The sequence below is a fragment of the Cyrtonyx montezumae genome, unplaced genomic scaffold, assembly GCF_038088225.1.
Source record: "Cyrtonyx montezumae isolate F1298 unplaced genomic scaffold, pur_monq_1.0 scaffold_22, whole genome shotgun sequence".
Lineage (NCBI taxonomy): Eukaryota > Metazoa > Chordata > Aves > Galliformes > Odontophoridae > Cyrtonyx > Cyrtonyx montezumae.
The window spans coordinates 1155118-1178251 of record NW_027071959.1 but is presented as its reverse complement, the minus strand read 5'-3'; the positions used below and the strand labels follow the sequence as shown (position 1 = coordinate 1178251).

The 23134-nt window shown below is 48.1% G+C and overlaps 2 protein-coding genes across 3 annotated transcripts; both read right to left on the bottom strand.

Annotated features, from left to right (window-relative positions):
- Nucleotides 1-234: 234 nt before the first annotated feature.
- SLC37A4 (solute carrier family 37 member 4) lies at nucleotides 235-7782 on the bottom strand. Of its 2 annotated transcripts, XM_065738387.1 has the most exons (9): nucleotides 7605-7782; nucleotides 7265-7497; nucleotides 6296-6539; nucleotides 5045-5203; nucleotides 4637-4722; nucleotides 3795-3908; nucleotides 3158-3223; nucleotides 1983-2121; nucleotides 235-1720 (listed from the first exon to the last, which is right to left on the bottom strand). In XM_065738387.1, exons 1-9 carry the CDS (start codon nucleotides 7750-7752, stop codon nucleotides 1554-1556), a joined length of 1356 nt encoding a protein of 451 aa, XP_065594459.1. In that variant the 5' UTR covers nucleotides 7753-7782; the 3' UTR covers nucleotides 235-1553. The 2 variants fall into 2 exon arrangements, with proteins under 2 accessions (XP_065594459.1, XP_065594460.1); XM_065738388.1 differs by lacking the exon at nucleotides 3158-3223.
- Nucleotides 7783-8572: 790 nt separating this feature from the next.
- On the bottom strand, nucleotides 8573-22638 carry HYOU1 (hypoxia up-regulated 1). The gene is made up of 24 exons (XM_065738386.1): nucleotides 22557-22638; nucleotides 22248-22341; nucleotides 20966-21044; nucleotides 20689-20843; nucleotides 20533-20609; nucleotides 20227-20408; nucleotides 19510-19625; nucleotides 18566-18749; nucleotides 17945-18079; nucleotides 16957-17039; nucleotides 16725-16857; nucleotides 16210-16397; nucleotides 15886-16024; nucleotides 15716-15776; nucleotides 14925-15007; nucleotides 14124-14318; nucleotides 13475-13674; nucleotides 12723-12810; nucleotides 12030-12152; nucleotides 11564-11697; nucleotides 11126-11210; nucleotides 10449-10701; nucleotides 9702-9785; nucleotides 8573-9192 (listed from the first exon to the last, which is right to left on the bottom strand). Exons 1-24 carry the CDS (start codon nucleotides 22621-22623, stop codon nucleotides 9131-9133), a joined length of 3000 nt encoding a protein of 999 aa, XP_065594458.1. The 5' UTR covers nucleotides 22624-22638; the 3' UTR covers nucleotides 8573-9130.
- Between the last annotated feature and the right edge of the window lie 496 nt (nucleotides 22639-23134).

Below are 23134 nucleotides of genomic sequence, written 5' to 3'. Positions count from 1 at the left end.
CTCTTACTGCAATCAGATGTTTCTTTCCTTTCACGAGTGTATATATGAATTTTTCTTGTATAGCTCTAATTTATAATTTTACAGTGGGTTTCTGTGTAGAAAGAATAAACATTCCTCAGAGAGATTGATGGTCTCTTGTTTTCTGTAAATTTACACCAGTACCACCTCACAAGAGTAAGCAGTTTTGGACAGTTCTGCTTTCACCGTTCTCCACAAGACAACCAGAGCCCTACAGACACTGCTCCATTTTTATTTCCACAGATAGTACAATATTTAATTAAATACAAAATGTCATTTACTTCCATTATTTTAATTAAGGCTGACCATCTACTCTTGCAACCAAGCTGCTCAGTAAAGTACCTGTGATTCTTCACGAGTCGAAGTCTCCTCTTCCAGGATCCAAAAAGCAATAAAATCCCTTTGGGGAAAACGTGAGGATATTCAACAAATCATGACCAAAATCCTGAGACTAGTTATTGCCAAGAGTGGTGGGTGCAGTGATCAGTGCTGCCTGCTGTCAGCAGTAGCCCCACTCAGGTTTTCTCTGAGATAGACCAGAGCTGTAAGAGATGCAGTTTTTGGCTGAAAGCATTCTGGACTACACATCTTTTAATGTCAGAGTACAACCCGATGCTCCAAATAGTAGCTTTCATGAAACCTAACTGCAGAAGACATGTGCCTGTGGCAACTGCTGTTGCAATACCTGCTGCTCGGTTTTCCTAGCTGATATACAGTGTGCAGTGCAAGCTGACTTGGCAGCAGCTGCCTGCCTTGCAAATCATTAACACTGTAAACAGGAATCACACTGTGCACAATCAGTTAACAGAAGGAGCTTCTCTAAATGCTTTTCCCTGAAGTGCTGAGAGTTTTCTTGGAACCCTGCCTATTTCTAAATGGCTGAAGAGATCCACATCACAGCACTACATCAGAGTTCCACTTGTCAGAACATAACAACACCCTACTTCATAAAAACGAATCCAGGGTAAAGCTGAAGTAACACTGCTCTCAAATCAGCTGTGGAGCTGTACTGTAATAATCATTACTCACTCTTCTGTCGCAGTTCAAGGGCAGAGATAGCAGGGAGCTCTCACCTAAGTCAACTAAGACAGCTGCATTTAAAGCAGCTGCAAGAGATGAGCGAACGGAGCAAAGGTGCTCCTGAACAACGAGGCTAAAATGACAGTGAATGGCTGAGACCATCAACAAGGGCAAAACGAAATGTGACAGCACCCGAAGCCAGTTATGTTACAGCACTTCCAGCTTCGTATCTTTCAGCAGGCTGTGAAAACTGCTTGCTTCACCAACAGTGCTGTAAAAAGGAGGTACAGTAAAATCACTGCACGTGTAAACTAGCTGAATTATCACATCTCAAGGGACAAAGCCATCGGTAGCAGGAACCTCGTGTCTTCAGGCACGTGAAAATGAACGAGAAACTGAGATTTTTATCTAGGCTGCAGCAATAGGTAAACTCACTCTTAGGCCAGTTAAATAAAAAACAAGTATCATTCACTTGTGTCAGTGCAGGAGCATCCTTTGCACCGAGCAGTTCATCCTCAGTCAGCTTTCCTGGGAACCCGCCCCATCTTGGTGCGGATGTTCCGCAGTAGGAAGAAAGCCACAGTGCTAACGGCGCAGGTGATTTCAGCCACCCAGAAGGCAGTGGCCCAGCTGTAGTGCTTGGCAATGGTACTGAAGGGCAGTCCAGCCAGAAATCCCCCAACTGTAAGGAAAGCAAACAGAAAACTAGTGACACTCCAACTTCTCACTTTCCCTTGGTGTTACTCGTCGTTGTTTGAGCCTAAAGCATGTGACAAAAATCTGTCACATACACCAAGAAATGCCTCTGGGACTTCAAACTCGTGTGTCTGCTTGTTAGATGTCTTCCTGTGACCACTAACTTGGCACCAAGGGGTCATGCTGTACTTCACCAATAACGTGAGCAGCAGATACTTTCTGGGAAAGGGGACGTGAACATTACTCACCATTGGCCATCAGAGCCACAATAGCGTGGGAGGTGCCACAGAGGTTTGCAGGGGCACTTTCGTTGGCTATAACCCCAAACAGGGCGATGGGCCCATAGGAAGAAAACCCAAACACAGCTCCCAGAGTCAGGATCCACAGCTGTCAAGAGAAGCGAGATGAGAAATGAGATCTTTGTGTTTTGCCACTGCCAAGTCAGCAGCTACACTGGTGCCATGCACAGTACAAGGAGGAGGCTCTGACGTTTTCTGGCTGACACTGACTCCTTAGTCTGCAGGCAGAAGAGCTCAAGCCTGAGACACACAACCCAGCTGCATCTCCAGCACACCAGTTAGCCAGAGCGAGCTTCCCACTCTGCTGCAGGTCAGCCCCTAAGCTATGTACACACGACATTCCCCATTCTGTAAGGAAGAGCCAGAACATAGATGGGCATGGGCAACGAGCCTGGGAAGTGACAGAGGGGAGCTGTGACTCAGGTCATCTCTAAAAACCATTCTGGGGACACCTGGTGAAAAAAGCCATTCTCAGTTTAGGTGCAAACGATGGATCAGATAGCAACGAAGGCTATCTGATAACTCCTCTGTTACTAAACAGAAACAGCAGAAGCAAAACAAGAACAAAAGCCCAACATTTTCCATTTGCTGTTAGCTTACACTCTGAAAAATTCTGAACCAGGTAGCTCTTTCTAATCACTTAAGGAAGGACAACAAAGAGTAAGTAACTCTCCAATCTCCAGATTACAGCATGCTTTATGAACAGTAAGTGCTGTTTCAAGATGCCCAGGAGGGAGTAAGTACCATTGTATTTTCCAAGTGGGGAACAGAAACAAAGAGTTAGGAAAGAAAATGCCAAAGTTACACAGAAAAGCGCCTGCAGGTGAAGGCCCATTCCTTCTGAGAACACTCACAAAACCTCTTAAGTAACTGAATTTCACCCAGTGAGCATATATCCCCAGAACATTTTATACAGAACTGGAGAGTTTGGAATTCAGACTTTTTACAGTCAGTTAGTGTAATCAAATGGGTATAAGAAAAGGTTTCTCTTACAAAACTTACAGTAATCTTCTCAATGCCCTGCTTCTAAGGTCTGTAGTGCTAACCAACCTTGCAGGATTGGAAAAAAGCAGATCAGTGAAAGCAGAAACAGGCAGAGGGGGAAAGAAATGCAAAGCAGAAACCTCATGTTCTTTTAAGCCTGTAAGATCAGCTAGAGGTTGGAAGGCTACAGTCCAGAAGTGATTTTCCTGAAGAAGAAAAGAGTAAGAAGGAGAAAATACATTTCAGTTGTTTAGCAATTTCCACATCAGATTCAAGTCAGGTCTATGCTTAGAAAACCTGCCAGCTAGCTTCAGTGCCGAGAATCACCAAATCTGACACAAAACATCAACACAATCATTGCTAGGCCGAATCCTGAGGCTAGGATGACTTCAGACTCCGGTCAGTTTTCACACTGAAGCTCCAAAGCTGCATTTACCAAAGGTTGTACCCAACTCCTTGCTGACCAACTGTCAGCAGCGGTGCCCTACGTTTCTCTGCACGGGCAGTTCTTCTCATAGCATAATGCAGTGACATTACATTGACAAAAACTGAAGTTACTCTCCACCAAAACAAATGTTTATCTGTCCTCTCAGTTTACACCTCTCCCCCATTGCCACCTATAGGAACATTTTCACTTGGTTGGCCTTCAAACACACAACACCTAACCCTGCCATCCCACTGCATTTGTGTGGTTCCCCTCCAGACACGAAGTGGCAAGCCTCCCCCACACCTACACCCTGCACATAACTGATGCCCAACTGCTTGTGCATGGATTACCTTGGGTGAGTTGCCTGTGACCGTTACCCGGAAAAGAAACATGGAGACCCACATCCCTGCCATCATGGAAAGGAGCAGCGTGTGCCGAGGGTTCCCGTAGTTTGAGAGTCCGACCTGTAACAGCCAGGGAAAACAGGGGTGAGAGCCTGCAAGGATTCCGTCCAATTTATATTCATAGTGATGAATGCCATCCTCAGAGCCCTGACAGAAACATGGGTGGTGTTTCAGAAGCACATCTTTTAGAAAGACTTCTGGCTTTGTCTGAAGAAGAACCCAGTGAGCTGAGCTTTAGTTGCCTTCTGGCTGGAAAAAAAATAATTATCAACAATCACACTGCATCTCTTTCAACATGGAAATGTGGAAAGCCTATTTCTTGCAGCTGTGTCCTGCAGTGCCAATGCCAGCCTGACTGCACCTGTTGAGCACCTTGCTTATGCTGTTGGGATGGGCTGCATGCCTCCAAACTACCTCTGCATGAAGGGAAAGAGATGGGTTAATCAGGAATGGTCTGATTTTTCAGAGTCCCATTTCAAAGCTGTTAAAGGTTGTTTAAATACAGCTGCATCCAGAAGAAGTGCTTGGGAAGGCAGAAGAAGGAAACATGATTCTGAGTATTTACTAGCAAAAAGCAGCTGCTCTCTACCTACACGTTGTGGGTGTCCTGAATCTCCAGAACAACATAATGCTTGCACAAGGGGGCGATCTGCTTCACCACTGATGCAGGTATTACAGAAGGAGGAAACAAATATATCTTTAAGTACTCCCCAAAGACACCAATAAGAAACTTCAGAAGCAGCTCAGATTGAAGCTATGCTTGCTGCCCAGCACAGCTGCTCACTTACTTTTGCTACTGCTCTGTCAGAAAGGTATCCAGCAGCAATGCTTCCCACCAGGCCCCCGATCTCCAAAGCACTCATGTAGGAACTACCTAGAACAGAGCCAAAGCAAACAACACAGCAGCTGTGGTCACAGCAGCAGAGCTGCCGTGATTTAGACCAAGCTCAGTGCTGCCAGCTTACTGTGAGTTTTAGGCTGGAACAGCACAGTCTGCCAGGAGGGCACAGGGCAGCACTGAGGCACTCAGCACGTGCAGTAACTGTATCAGCAACTTCTTTCAACATCTGTGTGCATCAGAGCAGGCACACAAGTCACTTGGATGTGCCTGCATTCTCTTGCTGCACCTCGCTGAGCTCTCCGCAATGCCTCCTCAGCTACAGCCACAACATCTAAAGTGCAGCTCCGCATCTTACCCACAAGCATGGACTGTCCCCTCTCCTGGATCAGGAAGAGCTGTCCCCAGTCAGTGCAGCAGGTTTTCACACCAAAAACCACCAGGTAGCCTGTAGAGAGCACCCAAAGGTATGGCGAGAGGAGCAGCTCTGACAAAGTGCTGTTGTCACTGGGGGAACCTGTAAGGAAGATCAGGAGCAGTGTTACTGTCTTGAGCACTGGCACAGAACCACACCAACTCAGAGGCAGCATGGAAAGCCACGCAAGGAGGATTTGTGCATAAGGACACCCTCACAGGGGAAGATATACGTCCAGAGATGCTGACTTTCAGGTTGTACCTTGGTCTTTGCATCAGTCTTACAGACAAGCCCTGCAGACCTATCTTCCCCAGTGAACACCTGGGAGAAGCAACACTGCTTTCTTACATTAAGAGGAGCAGTCCAGCAGCTCATGCATCACAGGGCAGTGCAGATGATGGATGAGTTTCCACTAGCCGTTAAAATCTGACAGCAAACCTGTGTTGCAATTCTCCTCTGCCTCTTCTGCTTTCAGAGCAGCATCACACTCAGTGGTCTGAACAAACATTTACTAACCAGATGTCCTAGTTAGGACAGAAAACACTGAGCAGAGTCCACCACAAGGCAGGGGTCAGGAGAACCACGGAGGGGTGAGGGGAGAGCTGCCCGCCCTCTGGAACAGGGGAGAAAGGCTTAAGGAGCCATTTCCTGCTGCTGCACTTTTTCCTCTCCATTAGCCCCTGGAAGGCTCAGCTCACAGTCCATAAAAACCAAGGCACCATGAAACCAGGGTGGTACTCAGTATGAGGAAATAACACAGACTGGGAGATGAAACAACCACAACATGCACAGACTGGGCTGAGGAACAGTGCAGCAGGGGAGACCAGGCCCTCCCTCTGCTCTGCTGCACGTCGCTTCCACAGCCTCAGAAATATCAGCCCCCATCTGCATGTAGCATGGTGTGTGATTTATGTGTGTGTGTGTTTCAGCCAGAAATCATGTTATTTCATACACGTACATGTAAAATAAAGTACACGCACACACACACATATATACAATTTTAAAGTAGAGCACTTAGCAGAACAAAGCTGCTGAAAGCATCCCTTTAAATGTGCATCCTGCTGAGCAGTAATTTCAGGAGGAAGAAAGGACTGAGAGCTCTGTCCACTGGGGGTGACATGCGTGTACCAGAACACACAGAAGGCACTGCACCATCTCACACGCTGCCCACTTACAGCTGAAGCTATTGCTCACCTTTCTTCCCCTTCTTGGTTCCTTGGTCAATGTTGGGCAGCCCAACATCCGCTGGCTCATTTTTAATCAGGACAAGGCAAACAAAAGAGACAATCACGCAGAGGAAGCCAGAGAAGGACAAAGTCATGCGCCAATCGTAGTTCAGAGACACGAGAGCAGCGACAATGGGGCCTAAGCCTCCAGCCAAGTTCATGCTTGAAGACAGGATTGCCCACCAAGTCCCAAACTGGGAAGGCTCAAACCACTGTGCAACAACAAGAAAAATGGCGTGAGGGCTGTGAAAGGAGAACACAACGCTGCACCTGAAAAACCTCAATACAAGTCCACTCTGAGCGCTCTGGGCAAGCTGAGCACAGCTCCACAAACCCAGATGAGGTGGGAGCCTCTCCTCTCGACCCCGGTCACGTAGGAAACTCCAAATGTTACACGAGTGTCAGTCACAGGAGCTTGACAGGTGTTCGTACCGTGAGCCAGCTCAGGACTATTTCCATTTACAGACGATGAAACTGAGACATGGGGTGGGAAAGGCAAATCTGCAGCGTGCAGCTCTGTGTACTCACTGCATAGGAAACCTCTGCTGGCACTGCACTGCGAGTGGTAAGGGCAGAGCTGCGGGGTATCTTTAGGACTCGCTGCTGCGATAGGATCCACGTTAACGCAAGGAAGAAGTCTGCTGTCAGAGCGATGGAGCCCTGCCACGAGCTGCCCGGAGCCGGGGCAGTCTGCTCCAGAGAGACCGACGGAGGGCACCTGCTCGACGGGGGGGGACTCGGCGACCCCCAGAGGCCCCTCCCACGCCCCGCAATTCCACGATTGAGCACCGGGCACCATCGGCCCTTCACCGAAGGGCGCTCTCGGAGCCAGAACCGTTTGGTCGCGGGTGGTGAGGGGCAAGCTGTCCGCGCCGCCGCAACGCACGGCGCGGATTTACCCGCGGGGCCGCTCCCGCTCCGCAAGTCTCGCACTCACCTTCCGCAGCACCTTCCCGCACGGCGGCCATCCCAGCCCCTGCGCCAGCCCGTTCAGGAACCACAGCGCGGCGAAGGCTCCGACGGAGCCGCTCCACGAGAACAGCACGTTGACGGCGCCGACGAGCAGCAGCCCGGCGGAGAACAGCCAGCGGGCGGACAGGCGGTCGGACAGCACGCCGCTCACAAACTTGCTGACGGCGTACGCGGCGGACTGGCTGCTGGTGATCAGACCTGCGGCGGCACGGCGCGGCACGGTACGGTACGGTACGGAACGGAGCGGCGGCAGCGGAGCGCTCCCGCAGCCCGGCCCGCTGCGCTCCCCGCGCGGCCGCACTCACCCAGGTCGTCTTTGTCCAGCGGCACCTCGGCCATGACGGCGGGCATGACGAACGAGAAGGTTTTGCGGTTGAAGTAGTACAGCGTGTACCCGACGAACATGGCCGTGAAGATCACCGCCCGGTACCGCCCGTACCCGCCGACCGCCATCGCGCCGCGCTCCGCCGGGGAGAGCTGAGAGCAGCGGGGAGGAGCGCAGGGAGCGGGACAGGCAGCAGCCCGGCCCAGCAGCGCCCAGCACCGGACAGCGCGACGCACTCCGCCCCCCGCGGAAGCCCCGCCCCCCATTGGGCACCACGCCTTGCGCTCCGTCCTCCTCATTGGATACTACGCCTTACGCCCCGCCCAGCTCCCCCTTTCCTATTGGGCGCCGCGCTCTTCGCTCCGCCCTCCTCGTCGGACTCTGGACCTCGCGTCCCGCCGCGCCGCACCGCGCGCTCCCCATTGGACGCCGCGCTCCTTGTCCCGCCCCTCTCCGCTAGCTCCATTATGCGCTCAGGCCCACGCCCCGCCCCACGCCCCGCCCCGCTCGGGATCCCGCTTTGCCGCCCCGAGGTAGAGCCCCTCCCCCCCCCCGCGGACTCCGCCTCACGGAACCGCCGCCGCCTTTTTATTTTCAAAGCCAACAGAACTTTTTCTTAACGAGACGGTCACGGAGCGCCGCTTTAATTTTGTGGGCAGAGGCCAAAGCGGAACGATGCGGGACACACACCGACACGCGGCGCGTGAGCAGCACGAGGGGCCCCGCGAGGCGGCGGACACGCGGGGCACACGGAGCAGGCGGACACCGAGGGAGCAGAGTTCACACAGCGCCGGCGCGGTCTGTCCTGCCCGCAGCCCGGAGCGGGGGTTGGGCTGCCCGGCAGATGCACCGACCTCTCCTCTCCCGCTCTCTGTGATCCATTCCTGCACTTTCTGAACTCGTGGCTTCAGTAAACGAAACGCTCAATGAACGCTTTTCAGACTCTGCTACAGAGCGTGGATAGAAATGGTTTTAATTGCAGTCTGTGGAAATAGACACATCTCATTCCCATCTGCCTCCCCAGACCATTCCCCACGAGTCCAAAGGACAACACGCTCACCCACACCTGAGACCACGCTCCCTCTTCAGGTCGGGGTCTCCCTTGCAAAGCCACCCCAGCAGCTCCCTGCTTCCACGTTAATCCCCCTGCTCTCCGCCAGCCGAGGTGTGGCACACAGCACACGCTCCAAGTTACTTAAGGCTTCAACTGTTCCTTAAATTGTTTTCCCTCTACAGAACAGTCACGGTGGTGACCTCTGCACTGAACCAATCCTTGGTGGGCACACTGCCACCTTCACAAATGTAAGAGAAACAAAAAAAAACCCGAATTCACTAAGTTAGTAGCGGCAAAGTCCCCAGAAAGAAGAAAATGTACATCTCTATCCCATTTTGTTTCAGACTGTTTGTTGTGTTCCATTTACAGCATGACTAACCCAGTCCATTATAAAAACAAGAAGGTAACGATGAAATAAATAGATGTTGACACTAGAGGGATTTCAGGGGGTGTTACAACTCATCGTTTTTCCTGCTTTCTCCTCCTGCTTCTGGTTTCTTCTCTTTTTTGGACCCTGTGTAACGAAATAAAACATGGTTACATGCTGTAATAGCTTTAACAGCACGTGGTGCAGAATCAAAAGTCATTCATTAACTATTCCATTAAACTTTTGATCTATGGTACATAAGCCAAAGGAATGCTTCCGGAATTGATATTCAGCTGCAGAGTGCTCCAGACATCACTCCCCTCCCACCTGTTGAATGCTGGTGTGTTCACAACACAGATGGCAGAGAAAAACACACCTGCACATCAGTTCCTTCAGTGCTTTGACAAAGAGGGGCTCACAGCAGAAGGTCTGGCTATATACTGCTGTCACAGAGGTATAAATCAGCTTTACACTAAACACTGAAAACATGGAACAGTAAGGAACCAGAAGTTTTCATCTTCCTCTCTGCAGCACTAAGAACTACTCCATAACCAGGACTTCCACCACATTACTACCTCCTTCATCTAAAGCATGAAGAAAAAAAGCCTGTACGCACAGCTCCCAAGTTCCAGACCACTATTCAAACATACACTCACCCGAGTCTGATCCGAGCTCATCATCTATCACTACTTTCTCAGTCATAGGAGGCTCCTTGGCTGGACTGATATCCTCAGGTTTCTCTATATTTCAAGCAGAAAGAAACAGCACAGAAGTGAAACTACAGAAATTAGATGCAAGGAGACAGTGACCAGCAGTGGCATCTCAGCACGACACTCAGGTACTTCACTCTGACAGCAGATCTCTTTATGACACCCAGAAGAAAAGAGAACTGACCTCACTGCCTCTTTCTGCTGGGCTTTAAGTCCCCTGGAGCCCTGGAGTTCCACTTACTGTACACACCAGCCAACTCTGGGGCTGTGTCTGCAAGCAGGATGCCTTAGGCAAGAGGAACTCTGCTGACAAACAGCAGTCTAGATTGAGAGTAACAGGGCACTCAGAATTTGAAGATCTTAAAAAAAAACTTCAGAAAACACCAAGTCTAAATGATTTTTTTTTCTTTCTTTTTTACATGAGGATCCCCTAAGCTACAAACCTCTCATCAATCTATTCCTTGACACAGGACACAACCATGAATACTTGTTCTAGACATTCACACAACTGACAGCTCATCTTTCTTATCAAGGATATAGCCAATGCACCCCAGGAAATACAGGGTTTCAGAGGAGAACTAGGAGGATCACTTGGATCCTTCACCCAACTCGTTTTCATGTATTTAGCTACCTTTAATGAGCATTACTGTATGGCCATTGCATGTAAGGCCATACTCCACAACTGCTCCTTACCTTCTTGCTTCCCCTCCGTGGGAGGGATAGTGTTCTCACTCTCAGAGGTTGCTGTAGCATTCTTGCCTGAATCAGATTTTGTGGCATTCTTCTCCTTTTTGGGTTTTGGTTTTGCAAACTTGGCCTTGTTCAGGAGATACTGCACTTCCCTGTCCAGGCCTGCTATCTTGAGCTCTATATCTTTGGACAGCAGGACAGGTTTCTCAGCAGGAGACAGCTTATTCTGTTCTGCCAGTGTTTCATTTTTCCATATCTGTGGGATTGAAAAGTAATTTTTGTACATTTCATTCCAAGAATCACTCTATATCAAACCACCTCAAAGTCATTGCTCCTGAGCCCTCTACTACTGTTCAGGATAACACTGCTCCTTTCAGCTGCTTCCTTAGTTACCTAGACAGAGAGTTCTCACTCTTCCCAGTGGAGAACTATATGTAGCCAGAGGATGGGCTATGCCACCACACCTGGAGATAACTGTCCACATGCAGGACAAAAACTATTACTTCCCCAGGGCTATCTGAGGTCACAGTGGGGATCAGAAAACACTGAAACATACAAAAGGTTCCTGGTGCCACTGACACAAGACATGCACTCTCTATTCCCAACCTGGAGTGAAAGTACACTGTTACTCAGAACAAGAAGCTCAACCCAAACAGCCCAATCATTGCATCCCTCATTACCGTTGTTTCATTGATTGCTTTTTCCAGTGTACCCAGTTCCACTTCTGTGAATATTTGGTCAGACTCTGGGATCATTCGGGCTCCCCTTAAAGTTAGAAAGAAAGTTTAATTTTGTTTAGCTGACAGACCATGAACAGTCTATGCTAGGAATGGAAAACAAGGCCAACAAACAGAGCCATCACAACAGTACGAGGCCATGGGACATAGAACAAAAATCCTGCTTTGGAATGGTGCATCTAGCACTGGCTGCTTCTCCTTTAAGCAGGGTTTGCAAGCTTCTTTTAACACAGTCTGCAGAACTAAGCTCTAGGAAAGCTGAATTTTGGCCATCTCTCCTCACAGGCACAAGTGACTTTCAGGAAACATTTAATCTGGACACGGTTTATAGGCATCTCTTACAGTATCAGCTGCACAACTCTTCCTAGTAACTTGTCTTACTTTAGGAAGATGTTTGAATGGTTAAGCAGACTCTCCAGGGCAGCCAGCCGTTCTGGCCATTTCCTCCTTTCCTCAACACGGAAGAAGAGGTTCCTACAAAGCTTCTTCAGCTCTGCAAGCTTGTCTTTCAGCTCCTGCAAATGGAAGAGAGCAGAAAGGAGGAAGTTAGCATGCTCAATGCCAACTCCAGAAGTTAAAACTACAGTTGTGTAGTTCTCTGTCAAGTACACTATTTCCATACAGTAAAAAAAAGAAAAAGTACGACTGAGCCTTATGTTAAATCAGCAGGTTACTGATGAGGCTGCTCAACATCCTTCATGAAGCTGTGCCTGAAGAATACACATTAAGTCTGCATAACGCAGTAAGAAAGTGAGATGTTTTAAAGAACTAGATTAGAAAGGATCAAGTTGGACCTGTAAGTCCATGTGGTAATTTCTATGTCAGCTGTAGCAGATCAGTATCTTACCATAGTTGCAGCTGCATAGCCCTCCTCCTCCATCCAGTTTGAAGCTTCACTAAGCTTCTTGGAAATTTCTTCTCTCTCCTCCTCTGTTGAGACAAGCAGGTACTCTTCTTGGTACAGCTTGTCCTGTAAAGAACAAAGCAAGGACTTCCTTCAAATACCACTGAGTGTAGAAGGAAAAACAGCCAGGTCACCTGCTTCTAATTGGACTGGACCCCAATCTCCAAGGGTGCTGCATTCACTGCCTAGGAGATTCTCCTTCAGCCTCCCCAGTCTGAGCTCCTGCTCACAGCGTTATGAGGAGCACGATGGACATACTTGAGGGCTGGGCAGACAGTGGGGCCAGTAGGTACATGATGATAAGGCTGTTGCTAGTTGTCTCTTCTGTACAACAGTCCTTGAGAAGCTGTAGCTTCTTTCCAGCCTGAGTGCAACTGATCCAAAACAGATGTGCAAAGCACACATGTGAGACACTAGAAACCCACATGTTGCAAGTGCTCAAGTGAAGCAGTCATTCTGTGCTGAAGAAACCACTTAGTTCCATGTGTTTAGCAGGCCTGATGTTAGTAGAGAACGTGACTAAAGGAAGAGAGCTGAGCTCTCCTAGTCAGTTCAGAGATGATCAAAATCAGCCAAGCTACACAAGCCACTTCTACCCACATTCCAGGAATCCTCATTTCTATGTATTTCTCTTACCTGGGTCTCAAAGATGAATGACTCCAAGCTGTTGGCTGATTTTTCTCTTTCCTGTTTCTCCAGGTCTCTGACTGTCAAATCTTGGAGCCTAGCAGGTGAATGGAGAAGAAATTGAAGGCAGCAAGTAACTTTAGCTGTGTACCATATCATATATGCTGTGCCTGAGCACAGCTGCACCACATGAGCAACTGCCATCTTCCAATCTTCCATCTCTAGGAGAGGAAGGCGACAGACGAAAAAATAATACAGAGAAAGAGCAGAGAACTCTTCAACTCTTGACCAAACTCAGAGCACTGACTATTTAAAACCAGAAAAACTCTGACTCAAGAAACCCAGCTGCAAGTTTTTACTATCTGCTTAATGTTTCTCTGGCTGCTGCTATCCCTTCTACCACTGAGATCTCTGTTAGATTGAAAGTCACCTCTAGGCAGATTGCTGCAGTCCCAGAACATGGACACACATGCTATGGCAATGCAGTTTCCAACATCTACTTTAGAGATATTTCTCAGTGGCTCACTTCAAGCAGTTGCCAAAGACAGGAAGCTGATCTAAGACCAGACTGGGCTTGTAGCCTGAAGCAGCCATTTTCACTCAAATCACATCAGTTTAAAGGAGAAAAAAAGGTATCACTTCTGCACAGGGAACAGAATTCAGGAAAATATATTTCTTTGAAGCCTCTTCTTCCTTTGGTTCCAAAGTAACTCATTTCCTTCAGTTAGAACTTCAACCAAAGAGAGCCATTTTCAACGCACTTTTTCATTGAGCTCTTCAGTTCATCCTCCAGCAGGTCAGGCACGTCGTTTACATCCAATTCCATCGTGATCTCATGGACGAGCTTCTGCTTCTTGGGTGCTTTGATTTTTTTCTCTTCCTCTGTTTTGGCAGCAGTGCCTGCACCAGAACTTTTGGGAAGTTCTTCCTCTTTCACAGTTTCTCTGTCTTCTTTAGGATCCTGTAACAGACAGGATGAATTTTCAGGTAAGGGGACAGATTTGTGCTGTAATCCAAATAGTCTGAAAGATGTTTTAATGCAGCTGAATTCAAAGAACCTGGTTACCCAAGACTGCTCAAGGAAGTAAGAATAAAACCTGGGCATATCTGCAGGTCAAAACTGGAAGTGTGCACTAACACATTTCCACAGGAATGGCTGGAATTCTGTATGCAGAGAAGACACTGCTCTTTATCCTTTCTGAGTGTACAAATTGAGGGGCTTCAGTAGAAGAGAGAAAATGCATTTACTGCAACTGAGGACAAACTAAACAACTTTTTTCCAAGGCAGGGCATTTACAGAGGAAGGAGAATGCCACTGAACATTTCAAGACTATAAGAATTGTATTTTGCTATTTGACATGCTACTCAAACACCAAAATCTCAGTCCCATTCCTTCAACACAGTGCTTACCTGAGCCTCTGGTTTCTCACCCTCTTCAGTTTTCTGAGACTCTGCTTTTGGAGGGACAGCTTCTGCCTGCTCTGGGGGTGGTGGCTGCTGTTTCTCCTCTCCCTGCTCTTCACCAGCATCCTCTGCACTACTCTTCTGGCCTTGTTTCACCCCCTGATCTTCTTTAGCTGCTTCTGCTAGGCTTTCTTCTTCTTCCTGGTCAGTGTGGGCAAGTAAAGGGGAAACCAATAGAGTGTTTTTAAGTAGAAGTCCCATGCAAATGTTTCACAGAACAGAAAATTATCTGCATAAACAAAGCATTCACAGTGACTGTAGTCATTAGTGAGGTAACATGCTAGGTGGGCTAGAGCCAGAGTATTAATTAAGAGATAATTCAGTGCAGGACACGCATCCATGGCACAGAACTTCCACCTCACTGGAAGGAAACTGAATCAGAGTAACTGCAGTTGTGTCTGTGAGGCCCAGGAATATACAAGGAGTCTGGCAGACCTGCACTAACAATGCACAGACAGAAACCTATCTGTATGACACCAGAACCACTTAGAAAAGAGACATCTACAGAACCAAATTCTTTAAAGTTAGTCCACCACTGTTGGACTGGCCAGCAAAAAAGCCCCCACAAATTTCTTTAAATGCTTACCACATGAAACTTGGAAGAATACTGAACTTCCTGAAAAATACAGATTTAAAGTTCTGATACTTTGCCAGTCCCCCTTAATTCTCCTCACATGAATTGCTGCTTCTTTAGCATCTGCAGCAAGACCTAGGGGTTCTCCTGCCCCTAAACATCAGGACACTCACCTGAACAGAGTCTGTCAGGTTCTCTCCAGCCTCTGGTGTATGGCCACCACCCCCAAATAGGCTTGAGATGGTGTTACCGAGTTCTGTCAATAGGAGACAAAAATTGCAGAATATAGTGGTTCCAAAGGAGAATGATTACCATCCTCAGCACGCAGTTCTCCTCCCAGCTGTGATAACCACCAAGAAGCAGAAGCTCATTCTTTCCTGACTTTATTTTGTGATTTTGTGTACTCGCAGAAGTTGGGCCTCCACCTCTGCGGGAGTATGACCTGCAATTCAGCTAAAAAGCTCCAAGTTTCAGCTTGTGCCCACGTTAGCCCAATCCGCACCTCTCCTTCATCCCCAAACATGCACATTTCCAACTTCTCTCCATAGGGTAGTTTTTGCATCTGCTCTAAAATCCAAGCAGTGCATAGCACAGATCACAGTACCACAGCAAGAAGGAAGGACATTGCAGGGCTGTGGATACAGGACTTGCTCTCTGGACAGGCTTCCTAAAATAATCAACTAGAGGTGAATAAGGAGAGAACACCTATTTTTCAAGTTGCAGTGCATCCCAGTCACCATAGGAGCAGATGACACTTCAGAGCTCCCTGCAGCACCCAGAAGACATCTGCAAAGGCTTTTAAACTTTCTGGAGCTGCACATGCAACTGGAGGCTATGGTTAACCCTTTAACTTCCTTCCTCCAACACACACAGTGCTTCTGTGCCCAGAACAGTATGCTCACAGTAATCCCAGATACTGCTGGTAAAACAACAGTCAGCACAAATATAAAAGTTCAGCATTTACTTGTCAGTGTTGACTCCTCCTCCAGCTTGTCTTCCACCAAGGTCTCAAACACAGATTCCACCTTGGAGAAGCGAGCACAGAATTAGTTTTAAGCAGGGATCTTCACTGCCATAGACAGGGACAGAACTGGGGAAACATACAGGCTGCCAAACACGAGGGTAAGTGCTTACCCGGTCAAGACTCAGTACTCCACTCTCATCCATGTTGAAGTGAGCTTTGATGCCTTTGGACTCATAATCTGAGTGCTTCTTGAAACTGTCACCAACTCCCTTTAACCTCACGGTAGTGAGATTGACAGACCCAAAAATTCTGATGATAGAGACAAAATCAGAAAACGATTGCACTTCAGCTGCAGCCAATCACACCTCACATTCACAGCAACGGACAGCTGCACAGAGTAAGGAACGACTGCTGTCTGGTCTGCTGAAGTACCCACAGGCTGGGCACGGGGCACTGTCACAGAGCTGTCTGCTCGGGTGCTGGCCTTGACTCACCTCAAGTCCTCCTGGTTCAGGAAGGACAGATCACCATAGTTGACGTAGAACTCAAAGTCGTCTGTGTAGCGGTTGAAAGTGATCACTTTACGCTGCGGATAAGGTGCCATGCGCTGGAACAAAATCCTCTTGTTATGCTTTAAACTCTTGGATTTATCATCCTCCTCAACTTCACGAGTAAATTCCACCTGCAGCACAAATACAAAATGAGACACTGCAACTACAAACCTCCTCTACAGCACCACAGATTGGAGGTTTGCAGCAGCATTTGGATGTTGTACATCATGTAAATGCTGGGGGACATGTAAGCTCTTCCAACACTTATTTCCACACCTTTGACTTCTTGGATAAATTTCTACATTGCTGAATACTCTCTTCTGTTTTCTTTTTAAGACGGGAAGAAAGATCTGCTTAATTTCTTTACCCCCTAAAAAAATCCAACAGGTCACCTGAAACATTCCTCCCAACACAGCCCATTTACCTATACCACACACAAGAGGAGAAAAAAGGATTACCTGGATAGGAAACACGGCCGCATCTCGAACCATGAAAGGCTTCACCTTAAAGGCTTTGCTCAGAGCAGCTGCCTGGTAGACTGCACCCATGGCAGCAGCCTCATCAGCATTGATATTCTTGCCCAGTTCCTCTCTATGAAGTGGAAAGCAAGAGACATGAGCTTTGCAGCCACTGCCACGTGCAGTAACTTGTCAATAGGAGACGTACTAGAAGGGGGCCTCACATACTCACTTGCCCACAGCTTTCAGCAAAACTTCCTGCACTTTGGGGACCCGTGTGGCACCGCCAACTAGAATCACCTGGTCAATTCCATCCTAGGGATTGGAAACAGTCACCTTGTCTTTGAGAAAGCAATTTTGGAGAACTAGGTTCAGGGTTTCCTTACGCTCCTTCCCTAACCACACAGTGATGTGGTGCTTTGAGAGTAACCATGCTACATGCTGCAGTCCCAGTGCAGGTCAGTGCCTGAGAGGTCCCAGACAGGCTGACACGTGCCATGCCAGCAATAGGAATCTGGAATCAGGTCTTTCAAACATGTTTGATATAGCCACTGCTCAGTCACCTGAAATGTGGGACTTCAATCAGAATCAGTTAAACAGACTACAGTTTACACCAGAGGACTAATGACTCACAGGGCAAGCTGGACCAAAAGAGGAAAAAACACGGTCTCTTAAGAGAAGAATCTGTTTCTTGCTCTGAATATCAGAGCCAAATGATGCTCAAGAGCATCCTGCCACTCTGAAATATGAACATTTAATAGCATGCTAAGTCTCTCCAAAGAACTGCATCACATTTGGTTCAACTACAGTCAGCAAAAGGGCTTCTAAAGGGAGTGCCCAAAGGAAAAGCCTGCACAACAGTAACTCAGCTCCCATGCAATCTTAAGATAAAACTGCAGAAGAGAGACTGGATCCAGCATCTGAGATTAAACAATGAAAGAGCAGTCTTTAAAACCTACACGTCAAGAGCACAGTAACAGAAACAAATCAATCCTCCAACTACCTTGTTTCTTGGCAGAAAGTGCAGAGCCATGACAGACTCCTGCTTGACACTGCAAGAAGTAACTTCTGCAGCATCAACATCACTCCCTCTTACAACAGCAGCCTTCTGTACCTCTCAGCTGTGCTAATGCCTTGCCACAGCCACTGATGCTTTGATCATGAGACAACAGCTCTATAAACAGAAACCTTCTGACTTCCTAATGCATTCCTAAACGTACCAGGTTCATCTCTGCACTGCTCAAAGCCTGCTGCACAGGTCCTGGGACTCGCTGGAACAAGTCAGAGCACAAATCCTCAAATTCTTGCCTTGAGACTTTGGCTTTGAAGTCAATGTCATCCAGCAGCCCCTCAATCTGCCCAGGAAGAAAGGTAAGAATTAAATTTTCACAGAGCATTCTACAACCAGAATCTCTGCCTAATTTACCTAACATGCAAAAAAGTTCCAGTGTTGTTATGGCACACAGGACCTTACAGCACTCCACCTGAACCCTGTAATTGCTAAAGTGACGAAGGGATGGAACACAGACATAACAGCTTCTGTCAAACCCCATGGATGCTTAGTCACAAAGCTCCACACAACTAACCCTCATCCAACGCACCCATCTGATCAGTAGTGCTATTAAGTGGGCACAGGTTTAAAGGAACTGCCAGTGCCAACACCTCTAAAATACTACGGATTTTCAGTATACTGACACTGCAGAGGGATAGCTGGCACTTAATAACATTTATTACTATTTACACTATCACTAGTTAATTATGTCTATATTAAGCAATTAATCTAAGTAACACTATCCCACCCTCAGCCCTAAGAACTCTGGAAATTCTGCAACCTGTCATACCTGTGCCATGTGGTCAGCGTTTGCACTCAGGACAGTTTTGAGTCGGTTGGCCTCCTTCAGCAGCTTGGCCATGGCCCGGGGATTCTTTCGGACATCTTTCGAGGGGTGCTGATCATTGAAGAGCTTTGCCAAATAATCTCGGAGACGAAGCTCCATCTCTAAACCTCCAAGAGTACGGTCAAACCTGAGCAAAAGAAAGAACCAAGATATAACAAACTAAGGCAGGATGAAAGCAAGCAAACCTCATGTATTATTTCAGAGCAGAAAGCGTTCAAAAATAGCTGTGTACTCTCAGCTGCAAGTGACTGCAAAAGAGTAACAATTATTCCAAGAACAACATATTATGTGTCAAGAAAAGAAAGATCAACCACCACAGCAACCACCGAACAAGAAACTTCATGATGGGAAAGGCCTTACTGCTAAGCACACCAAACAGCTGAGAAGCCAAGCAATGACTGTGCCAGGTCCTAGGTATCTCCTCAGAAACTGTGTTTTAGAGTTCAAATTGCTGAGCTGAACACATAAAGCAACTCCCTTTCTTATTTGGCAACATTTAACTGCAATGCATTTTCATTCCTCTCCAGAAGGAGAGGACATTTTCCAAACTGACATGCTCTACTTCTGTAAGACTGTATGAAATGGAATTATGCAAAAGTGGACTGAAGCTGTTAAAATAAAACAAAAAAGCAGCAATCTGAAATGGACTAAACATCAATGTTACCTCCTGGGCTCCTACAAGTTCTCAGCTACCTTCTGCACAAGACAGCGATGTCACAATTATCATTATAATAACTGTAACCATCTCACTCTAAATGTTTCCCACTTTGTCTTCTGAATTACCATCCTGAAGCCTCACTGAAAAATTCTGATTAGAAGAGACCGTGAAACAAAAGATTCCTTTCCTGAGACCTGTGGGTTTTGTGTGACTCATGTTGAATTCTTACCCAATGCCCTGGATCTGCAACTGAGGTTGGGTCCCCGAGTCCTTAGTTTTCACTGTCTGATAGGTAACAATAGTACAAACGGTGCTTCCTGCTCCCATGTCGTAAAACATGATATTCTGAAAAGAGAAGCTAGGACGGTGAAGCAGAAACACCTAGATATCCCCCATGAAAAAGGAAAGAAACCACAGCTTTCCAAGCTTGATACACACTAAAGTTATCCATTCCCTGGGCTAGCTTTACACCATATGACAGAGATGCAGGACTTGTGCTTCAGTCAAACTAAGGAGATATTCAGAATCATGTCTGACACAAGTAGACAAGAAAGCTTTTTCACTATTCAGTTAATCAGAAAACAAAGCTCTGCTCTTTGAAAGTTTCTTAAACCTCAATGAGAACGGCAAGTTCAGAGTCAGCCTTCAAAAACCTTAAAAAATTGCTGATGTTACTCCCCACCAGCTGGTGGGCAAGGAACAAACAGGTTTAAAAGATGGGAACTCCAAGCCACTTGGCCTTCACTACAGAAGCTCTGCGGCCTCTAAGGCTCTACCCCATTCACAGAGAGTTTAATCTCTTTATCTCATCGATGAACACATGAAAACGGAGGAAACTAGTTGAACAGCAGGTCAATTTCCTCACTGTTACAGTATTTTGACTTTTCACTCTCTCCCCTGCATGCACTCACGTGTGTGGTACTCTGCATCTCCCAGCTACACCTACCTGTGCAGTGGCATTGATGTCTTTCCTCCTGAAAACTCCGTAGTTCAATGCTACCGCAGTGTTGTCGTTGATCAGCTGCAGAACCTTCAAGTCAGCCATGCGAGCAGCGTGCAGCACTGCTCTTCTCTCTGCCTGGTTGAAGTAGGCAGGAACAGTGATCACTGCATCCTTGATGGGCTGCTCTGAAACAGACACATTGTTCCATTAGAGCCAGATGCAAACACAATATAATATAATAATGGCTATTTAAGTTGATAATACACAAACATATGCAGGTACTGTAAGAAGCAGATAAATTCTTCCAACCTGCAAATTCCTCAGCCAGACCACGAGAATAGTTCAGGACCATACCGAGCATCTCCTCTGGAGAATACTGTATTGCCCTACAAGAAACAAAGAGAAGTTTGCAAATGCCCAACAGCAGAAGTCCTACCCTTAAGGAACCCAGGAGCAGCCACTTACTGTGATAGCTTGAAGATAACTGTCTGCCTCTTCTCATCCTTCACCAGTTCATGTTCTGGGAATCGGGACTGGTACAGTGCCACTTGAGGGTTATCAATTTGCTTACCCAGCAGATCTTGAAAGTATCTGAATGCCACCTTGGGGGTCTTTATAGACTACAAAAAGAAAGAAAACCACCCAACTGCATTTCTTTGGCTTTACTATTGTCAAACTGCCCTCATGAGCAGGAACATGCATTCTGTACGTGTGAATTGCAGCTGGCAACAAGATTTCTTACCATTCCTAGTGCACTATCACCAAAGAGCCGCTCATTTTCCTTCAAAGCAACAGCCACAGGTGTTTTCCTCCGTGATTCCCTAAACAGAAAGGAAGAAAGTGATATAGGTGAACACTCAGTACAGAAGTCCTAGTGACAGATGGCAGCATTTCCAGTTCAGAAAGACTATAGCATGATGCTCAGATACCACCTACCAAGAAGAACACAAACTCCACTAATCAGAAGTGCTGCAATAACATCCCTTAAAAACTTTCATACTGTCAAATGTTCCTTACAACAACTGAAACACGGATAGTAATGTTTCAAATTAATAACTGAAGCTGTAGGGGGCAGACTACTATTTCTCCCACTGCATGAGGAGAACTTAAGAATGGATGCATCCTTTCTGCTACAAATCCAGCATGAAAGCCCTAGGATGAATATTCACTACACTAACTATTAAGTGGTTTGAAGTTGTCCACTATGCTCATAAATACCTCTGCATGCCATCCGTTTCTGAATGCCTGACGTGTCAGCAGTGCTCTACAAGGCAACAAGAAAACAACCTGCCCCAAAAAGCAAAGGCTCACAAGCCATTTTCTGGAACATGCTGCTTTGCAATTAGACAAAACTTGCTTTATTTTTGCTTTCTTCCACCACTGAGCAAAACAAGCCAGCTTCAGGCAGTGACTGCCAAGTTTCAGGGTGAAAAACGCACTTGTTATCTGTTCGAGCCCAGACTCATACAAAGTGAGGATGTTCCTGAGTGAACATCCTCTCCAAGCCACAGTTTTTCCATTCACTGTCTCAGGGACTGGAGGCTGTGACAGCATCCAAGTGAAAGGAGAGTTTTATTCCCTTTGCAAGTGACTGTGGGTTGTGAGCAGGTGCAGGAAAACAAACCAGCCTTCATGCTCCCTTATGGAGAAGTGATAATCCAACTTCTTAAGTCTATACGCAGAAACATGATACCACATCCTCTCATGTTTGGAGCACATGATATTATTCAGACTGCGGGTTGCTTACTCATAATACTCCCCATCCAAAGACCATCTCAGCACCCTTAGGGACAGAGGTAAAAGCGAAACTGCTGCCCTGGTGCTTCGGAGCACACTCCACAGCCACACCAGGAAGCACCAGTACCCTACGTTAGACGGAAGGGGACGCTCCCCTCGTGATACAGAATTATTTGAGCCTCCCCCACTATCCCAAAGTTCCAGCTCCCAAAAAACCTGCACATGAGCAGGAACCCACCACCCCCACGAGCCTTCCCACGCTGACAGCAGCACTTGGCTGTGCTTACTTGTTCAGGACAATTTCCATCGGCACGCCGGGCTTCACAATGGCAATCTTCATGGACTCGCTGCCCATGTCCACGGACATCACAGCCACCGGCTCTGCAGCACGCCGGGAAACAGACGTGAGCGCTCGCACCGAGGGAGGGGACAGCTCGGCGCGCAGCGTCGCACCGCCGCCAGCGGTCCCCGAGGGGTCACGGCTCCCCCGGCCCCAACGCGGCCTCACGGCCGCCGCCCGAGCCGGGCCCGGCGGCACCCGGAGCGCGGCAGCCCCCAACATCCCGCCCTCCCTCGCGGCGGCCCGGGCCGAGTACCTGCGTGCGGCAGGCAGCACGCGAGCAGCAGCAGCCAGCACAGCGTCCAACGGGGCGCCCGCGCCATCCCGCTCACCACCACCACCTCCACGGCTCCCGGCACGCTGCGGCGCCGCGCCGCCCCCCTCCCCCCCGTCGCTGCGCCCGCGGCCCCGCGGCTCCTCGCGCAACCCCCGGCCCGGACGCGGCACGAGCTCATTGGCGCGGACGGCGACGCCGGGCGCCACACGCCCAATCCCGCCGCCCCGCGCGCTCCCATTGGGCCACGTCAGGGAAAGCCGGAAGCGGGCACGCCGGGAGCCGCACCGCCATTGGCCGCGCACGCCGGGGTGGGCGGAAGCCTGTGTGACGGCGCGGCGCGCATGCGCGAGATAGCTCCGCCACCGCGACACCGCCCCACCGCTCTCCGCTACCGCCCCCCGGCGGCTGGAGGACCCCCCTCCCCCCCCAGTCCCTCGGTGCCCAGTTTCACACCTCGGCGCTCTGATGTGTTTCCAGTAAAATGTTTTTAAAAAGTTAACATAAAAAACAAACAAACAAACAAACAAAAAACCCCCAACAACAACAACAAAAAGCCG

Excerpts from the sequence above, each read along its gene's own strand:
- SLC37A4 (XM_065738387.1), bottom strand. The coding sequence starts at position 7,752 with ATGGCGGTCGGCGGGTACGGGCGGTACCGGGCGGTGATCTTCACGGCC. Across the intron at positions 5,204-6,295 it reads AACCAAGAAGGGGAAGAAAG|GTTCCCCCAGTGACAACAGC; the intron begins GTGAGCAATAGC and ends TCTTCCTTACAG. Across the intron at positions 2,122-3,157 it reads CAGGCTTAAAAGAACATGAG|CTGTGGATCCTGACTCTGGG; the intron begins GTTTCTGCTTTG and ends TTCTCTTGACAG.
- HYOU1 (XM_065738386.1), bottom strand. The coding sequence starts at position 22,623 with ATGGCGCGGGCGCCCCGTTGGACGCTGTGCTGGCTGCTGCTGCTCGCG. Across the intron at positions 16,398-16,724 it reads CGGCCGTGTTTCCTATCCAG|GTGGAATTTACTCGTGAAGT; the intron begins GTAATCCTTTTT and ends TTTGTGCTGCAG. Across the intron at positions 9,786-10,448 it reads CACGGAGGGGAAGCAAGAAG|AGAAACCTGAGGATATCAGT; the intron begins GTAAGGAGCAGT and ends CTTGAAATATAG.